The sequence below is a fragment of the Myxocyprinus asiaticus genome, chromosome 11 (assembly GCF_019703515.2).
Source record: "Myxocyprinus asiaticus isolate MX2 ecotype Aquarium Trade chromosome 11, UBuf_Myxa_2, whole genome shotgun sequence".
NCBI classification, from domain to species: Eukaryota; Metazoa; Chordata; class Actinopteri; order Cypriniformes; family Catostomidae; genus Myxocyprinus; species Myxocyprinus asiaticus.
The window spans coordinates 12,013,242-12,020,963 of record NC_059354.1 but is presented as its reverse complement, the minus strand read 5'-3'; the positions used below and the strand labels follow the sequence as shown (position 1 = coordinate 12,020,963).

At 37.9% G+C, this 7,722-nt stretch overlaps 1 protein-coding gene across 2 annotated transcripts; it reads left to right on the top strand.

The window, feature by feature from the left end:
- Positions 1–451: 451 nt before the first annotated feature.
- On the top strand, positions 452–7,497 carry LOC127448563 (transcription cofactor vestigial-like protein 3). Of its 2 annotated transcripts, none has more exons than XM_051711201.1 (4): positions 452–769; positions 1,549–1,870; positions 3,295–3,798; positions 6,758–7,497. In XM_051711201.1, exons 1-4 carry the CDS (start codon positions 653–655, stop codon positions 6,796–6,798), a joined length of 984 nt encoding a protein of 327 aa, XP_051567161.1. In that variant the 5' UTR covers positions 452–652; the 3' UTR covers positions 6,799–7,497. The 2 variants fall into 2 exon arrangements, with proteins under 2 accessions (XP_051567161.1, XP_051567160.1); XM_051711200.1 differs by having other exon boundaries at positions 1,546–1,870.
- Positions 7,498–7,722: the final 225 nt, after the last annotated feature.

Sequence of the window (7,722 nt, the reverse complement as noted above, 5' to 3'; positions counted from 1 at the left end):
TACAGTAAGAGGAAAGGACATATCTTTTTATTATTATTATTATTTTTTTTTTTACAATGTTCCCTCCAGCGAATAACTTATATTACCAGCGTAACAGAAACTTATTATTTTCGTACAGCACAGAATGTAACTAAATAAAATAAATAAATAAATAAATAATAATAAAAAAAAAATTTCAAAGCTGTATTGCAAATCAAGGTACGATAACCTTACTATTGCCTTCCAACCAACCATTTTTGTTAAAATTATCTTTTTCAGCTCTTAAAAGAAGTAGTGTGTATCTATTAGCCGAAGACTGGCGGATTATACGTTTATGAATATTTGTCTCTGCTTATTCAGCGGAGACCTGATTGCACCAATCAGAGCGCAGCGCTCCAAACTTCCCACCAATCAGCGACGCTCCTGAAACTTTAGAGCGCATTTCGCGGAGCCACTCGCGTCTGTCCCTCTGTTTTGATCCGCTGTCTGTCTGTAGGTGGTGAAACCCCGAATAGGACACTTTTGTTTTTATGCTAATATTTCTTTGTGCAAACTGCGGCGCTTTTGTCAACGCTCAGGTTTATAAAGGGGGAGAATGATGGCACGAGTGTTTATGTGTGGTTGAGAAAGCCGTGTTTCTGAAGATCCTCTTGAGCTCGAGTAAGCGTCTCCAATGAGTTGTTTGGATGTTATGTATCATCAGAGTTATGGGGCTCATCATTACTTGCCCGCGACATCAGCAGCGGCGGCGGCAGCAGCAGCCTACAAAGCTGCATACTACCATCAGCAGGTAGGATCTTTCAAATCTTGTGTTAAGATGATTTTAAAAGAATAGTGGGGATATATGACATTATTTATATAATGGTAAATATGAGTGATATTATGAGACTAAATATTTGCTTGCTTAATGTATGGTCTTCATATTATGGCATGCAACACTAACAGTAAAAAGTTTGGACACACTTCATTATGTAGACTAAATATATTTTTCTCATTATCTCAAAAGCACATATTTATGCTTAAATGTTTGAAATCAGTTTGGTATACAAGTATACTTTGTGTCATTTTTATAAAAATTAAATTCTAGTTATATTTGAAAATATTTGAAATGGATAAGTTGGACTGAATAGTAAAGAAAAAGCATCCAACAGGTGTCCAGCATACATGGGATTTCAATACTGTTTAAAAATAGTGTCTTCTTTCAAGAAGCTAAAGACTTTTGACTGGTAGTGTAGGCTACATATGTAGTTAGTATTTGAATGCAATGCTACTTAATGCTAAAAGTACAATATAATGTTATATTGTGACATATGATCTAAAATTCTTCAAATTCCAAGCTGTGAATTACAAGTGAACGTGTTTATGTAGGCCCTCATACGGAAAGCTTTATCCGCGTAAATCAACGTCCCACTAATATGCCAAGTGTGGGCACCAGGCCATCAACTCACAGACAATCCCCAACAATCTATTTTGGTCGAACACCAGATGGAGAATGTGTGTGCTGTAGCTTTTAACCCCTGACTAGTTACTCCTCACAATTAACTTTGAACTGTTTTTGTCTTCCAGCAGAAGAAGTTTGGTGCCTACAGCAGGATGCAGGATTCTGAGGAGCTTCACTGTGGCCAGAACAAGCAGCAGGGAGCCGTGAAGCCCCGTTCTGTGCCCGAGCTCCACAGTGAGGAGGAGCAGAATCCCGGGGAAGAGGAGCGCTGTAAGGAGACGCAGCCTGCTGAGGCCGAGTACTTGAGTTCCAGGTGTGTGGTGTTCACCTATTTCCGCGGGGACATTGGGGACGTAGTGGATGAACATTTCTCCCGTGCTTTGAGCCAGCCCAGTGCCTTCACTAATGAAGCGAAGACCAGCAAGCTTCACTCGGGAGGACCATGGAAAGGTAGGAGAAGACAATAATGTACCATTTAAGAACCTACAATATTTGTCATCCTAAAAATGCAATATTTGTACTAATTAGATCGTTTTAGTTTACGCAAATGAAAAAGGATTCACTTTACACTGTACTATTAGGATAGTTAATTGGTCAGTACAGCATTCCAGCTGTGCTAAAATACTCGATAAAGTGGCTGTGATGTTTTTGTTTACATATCAGGGACATAAAAGGTTTTTGGTTAAAATGGATATAGATCTGTAAGTGAAAGTATATTTTTTTTGGTGCTGTGACTGTTACCAGTTGAAAGGTTTCCATCACTAGTTCATTTTAAATGCTAATTTTAAAAGCATAAATATTCCGTGCGGATGGACCAGTAGAGGTCAGCCGATACCGATAACTAAGGTGGTGAAAAAGGCAGATATCCAATTAATTGGCCAATAGTTTTAAAAATCGATTTACTGTATAGAATGTTAAAAAGTCTTTGACGGGCACCAACATAGACACTACAAAATGAATAAATATGCAGTTTATTATTCAACCAAAATTCAGTTCATTGTTCAACCAACCTGAAAAAATGAAGATTTGGTGCATAACGTGGGACTTGTAACTGTAAGCAAGCCCGAAACACAACAGGGACTCTTATTTTGAAATGACAGAGACTTGGCTCCATTAATGCAAATTAAGCCTATATTCACCAGATGAAGGGTTTTGTGTATACCTGAAGATATTTCACCTGATGAGATTTAATGATGAATAAGATTTATTATTATTATTCACAAGATATGAAGTTGGAGACACGATGTATGTGTTGACAGGGCAAGTTTCCATATAACGGTAGTTGCATGTGTCTTTACATGCCCTCGCTTCAATTTAGAACACTTGATTATTTAATCAAAATAACAAAATATGCATTGAAGTGAGGATAAAAATATGGCTGAATATAGCCAATTATAAAAGATCTAGATATAGCAAATCCCCACGTTATTGTTCTAATTACAACTCTAGAGGCTACTGTTATATTGCAAAACCAATGTGTTCTAACTGTAGAATCCCCCAGTGCTAGCCACAGAAGAATAGCTAAAGAATAATATTTTTTTTAAACCAGCAAAGATTTTTGCAGATAACCGAGTTTCAACTATCTGCACCGATCAATCGGTAAAACCGATATATTGGTCTGTTGGTAATTAGTTTTAGACTGAGCATGTAACGCTGCAGGGCATATCAACTTCCCATAAATATTGCATGTCTACTTGTTACTTGTTAACAATTTTATACAAGCAATATGACCATGCATATTGTGAATACAGTAACAAATAAGGGCTGTTGATACACAATACTGCTCATACCTCCTTGCTCAACTATAAACTGTGTATCTCAAATGTCTATATATTGTGGAGCTTTGGAACAGATTGGTTCATTGCATTTTCCAGATGGAGGATCCCACTCTGAGGGTCAGTGTGGCTCTATATCATCATCCCTGTGGGCGTGTGGCTACCCATCTCAGACCAGCCCGTGTGTCCCCTCCTCTCACCCTGACTTCCCCCACACCCCTGCTTTCCACCCTGCAGACACTGGCCTCTGGAGCAACCACAACCTCACACAGACGGGTCTGCCCCCTCCTTCTGCGCTTACTGACTCTTGGCACTACAGCCTGGGAGCCCAGAGTGGAGTGGGATATCCCCATGTACATGAGATGTACCCTCACATTCATCCACAGCACCCGCATCCACATTCCCACACCCACCACGTGCTCCATCACGCTCACAGCCCAGCTCTGGACCCCCGCTTCAGCCCCCTTCTGTTACCCGGTGTCAGAGCGTCTTGTAGCCCCTCTACCTGCACAGATGGAATCAAGACAGAGTTGGAGCCAAGTAGCATCCCGGCACCTAGCTGGCCTGCTTCTTTCCATGGGTCAGTGGATATCTATGACACAGGTGAGACAAGATTATGGAGTTTCTATTTTGATTTAAGACAACCTATAAAATGTGCTTCATATGGTAACATGTAAATTAAATGTTTTAATTCATATCAAAAATATTATTTAATATTTATCATCACTTAATCAACCTGAATACATTAGGGTAAAACTAATTTTAAGGGTTAGAACAGGTAGAAATTGCTCCATAAGGTAACACTTGCAGGGGACTGATTTTTACAGTGTACAGCATTTGTATTTTTTGGATCGGGGACTAAAAACGAAATGTTTTACATTTCGGTTCGTTTCGAGCAGAAACAGTATTTTTTCGTTCTGGTTGCGGCGTTCCTCAGCCTCCTTTCCAAATGCTAACCGGTTAGAATTAAATAAAAGAATGGTTAATAATGTTCTTTTTAAAATGACAGTACTCTGTGCTGAGGGCGGGTGAAATACCATTTGCAGTGTTTTCAGATCTCACAAGAAAAACAAGGCACCTGTTTTGGAAAAACAAGCTCAAAATTAGGGACTTGCCTCACCCAAAATAAGCAAAAACAAGCGATTACATTTTCAGTTGGGGAATTTTCAGGAAAGAAATCATAACAAACATTGTATACAGAAGCCTATATAAACTAACGTCTTTTCATTAAATGTATTATTAATATTAAATATATCCACAAAATTAATTTATATATTAATTTGACCACCAAATCAATTCATAGCCTAAATCTCTCTCTCCTGCATAAACACACACATTGCATGGGCACGTGTGAACTAACACCTTCTGTGGCACGAATGATTTGTGATTTTTTTAACATTGGTTTTTAAACTAGCGGTGTCCTGCAGAATCAAAGTGCATGCTTATATTCTACTAAAAAGAGAGAAGCCACATTTTTTGCGTAACAGGAAGTGGTGAAATTCTGAACATTTACTGTAATAATAATAAACTCTTTGGTGTTTGGTTTCATGAAAAAAAAAAAAAAATTGGAACGATATTACCGGTTAAGTAATCCATAAGATTCCAGTGACAATATATGACCTTCCGAACCAATATAATAGGAGTGGGTGAGAAACAGATCAAATTTAAGTCCTTTTTTTATTCTAAATCTCCACTTTAACTTTTACATCTGAAAGTCACATGTGGTGCCTGTTTAGTTTCACTTACACATCTGAAAGTGAAATTTAAAGTGGAGATTTAGAGTAAAAAGGGACTTAAATAGAGTTCTGTTTCTCACCCACACCTATTATATCACTTCTGATGTCATATGGATTATTTTTATGCTGCTTTTATGTCCTTTTGGAGCTTCAAAGGTCTGATCAACATTCACTTGCATTGTATGGACCTACAGAGCTGAGATATATTATCAAGATAAAAATCTTTGTTTGTGTTCTGCTGAAGAAGGAAAGTCATACACATCAGGGTGAGTAAATGATGAGAGAATTTTCATTTTTGGGTGAACTAACCCTTTGATACATAACGTGTTCATGATCAACATAAAGATTTTAGGTTATTATTTATATGGTTGAATAAGAGAAAGTGTATCTCTTATTTGAGGTAACACGTTTTTTTTTTACTGCTTTAATCACCTTTTTGACTTCAATACTTCATTTTAATTAGTCTTATTAAATCATTGTGTTACAGATGAATATTTTCAAATATTCCATGTTGTCTCTCAATTAATATGAGGTCATAAAAGCTATATGCATAATACTTATAAAACAGTTAGCACAAAGCTGTTTAAATTAGTTTTAGATGAAGCGTACACTGTAACAAGTGAAAATGTGCAGACCTTTTAAAATTAGTTTTGCTGGTGTAACCTAATGTATGCAGGTTGATTCAGTCTTATTAATAATATTTTGACTTGAGTAAAACCAGTTTATATAGATGTTAACACATTAGGCCCAAGTTTCCAGACTAAATATTTTAGAGTGTAGCACGTCACTCCGAAGGACATGGTCGACTTCCCAAAATCAAATCACTTTTATTGTCACTCAACCATAGAGTTGTCAATTAACCATCAAGTGGGTGAAAGTCTTGGGTGCGGTTCCGAGCAACATAGCAGTCATGACAGTGATGAGACATGGACGAATCTACAATAAACATCTAATTTACACATAGCACAATATACAACTAATAATATACAATATACAGTATACAATATACACAGTATAAAATGCACAGTATACAATAAAAATACACAGTACCCCCCCCCAAGTAATCAGTTGGGAATAAATATACAGTAAGGTGTTGTATTGACATTCAGGCTGTTGGTTGATAGTCAGTTGCCAGTGTGTTATAAAGAGAAAGTATAAAGTATGAGAGTCCAGTGTGAGACTAATAAAATGTAGTGCTGATGTGTATTGATCATGAGAGATCAAGAGTTCAATAGTCTGATCGCTTGGTGTAAGAAGCTGTCATGAAGTCGGCTGGTGCGGGTCCTGATGCTATGATACCGCCTGCTTGATGGGTAGAAGTGAGAGCAGTGTAGAACAGTGTGAGGATGTGGTAGTTCATTCCAAACTTCCTCAGCCGTCTCAGGAAGAAGAGGTGCTGGTGAGCCTTCTTCACAACAGCCTCAGTGTGGATGGACCATGTGAGTTCCTCAGTGATGTGGACACCCAGGAACTTGAAGCTGCTGACTCTCTCCACTGGTGCTCCATTGATGGTGATTGGACTGTGTTCTCTGTCTTTTCTTCTGAAGTCCACCACAAGCTCCTTTGTCTTGTTGACGCTGAGGGAGAGGTTGTGCTCCTGGCACCAGTGTGTCAGGGTGTGCACCTCCTCTCTGTAGGCTGTTCCATCATTGTCAGTGATCAGACCTACCACCGTCGTATCATCGTATCAATCAGAAACAAAAGTATTAACAATCTGAAACTAAAGTAGTTCATGTCAAGCAATTTTTTGCAATGTTTTGTTAAAAAGTTGCTGGATAATATCATACAGTATGAGTTGTTAACGTAATTTGTTTTCTCACCCACAGTGCTTGAGCAAGATAAAGCAAAGGCCACTGTTTGGTTTTGAAACAGAAAGGATTTACTGGGACTACATGCCTTAGACTGGACCAATTCTGACATTTGGGTCCCACAGGACTGCATGTGGAATCATTCCCGAGATTTTCGAACGTCTTGGGAACTATTCACAGGGAGCTCAGTCTCTATCGGTGAGGAAAGCACTAAAACATCTTTGGGGAAAACTCATGTTTTTGTAAAGCATACCATCCTGTCTGAGTTTGTGCCCTTAATGTGTGCTCGACCCAGTGTTGATCCCATTCAAGAGGACTCGTCTCCCATCTGGGCTTTTAAAGAGCTTGGCCATAAAGGATGCTACACATCCCATATGCAGTTTAAAAGGTATATCTCCCTCTTTCTTTATACAAAAGAGGTTTTCTCAGTGGTTGATGCTTTAGAACTGCATTTATGTACTTATCACAGGTTCTGTTGAAAGAATCGATTGGTTTGTTGCAGTAAAAAGCAGAAATGTTTGAATGTTTGAGAAAACCATTTTTTAAATACATTTTTTATTTACTTTAATATATTGGTCTAAAGCAGTCTTGTGGTATTACTGATTTGTTCTGTCTGTTCATAATTGTGTTATTTTTTATAAGATATTTTCATGCCTTAGGGGAACAAATCATTAGTTTACTGCTAAAACTGAACTGCTAAGTGTTATTGGCAAACAATCTGTTTTATTTTGACGCATTGATTAAATCATTATTACTGTCCCTTGAATCATGTTGCAGTGCTTTAATATATGCTATTTTCCTACAATTATTTTCTTTTGTTAATAAGGAATTTGAGAGGTCAGTGGCAGATATTCATGACTCTTAAAGAGTCTTGACCAAGTTTGGAAACAAAATATGGAGAACAGAAAATCCCATAAGGGATGGTGTCATTCCATTCACATTTAGATACATCTCTTGCAAAGCCACAAAATCTGGGTTGTGTC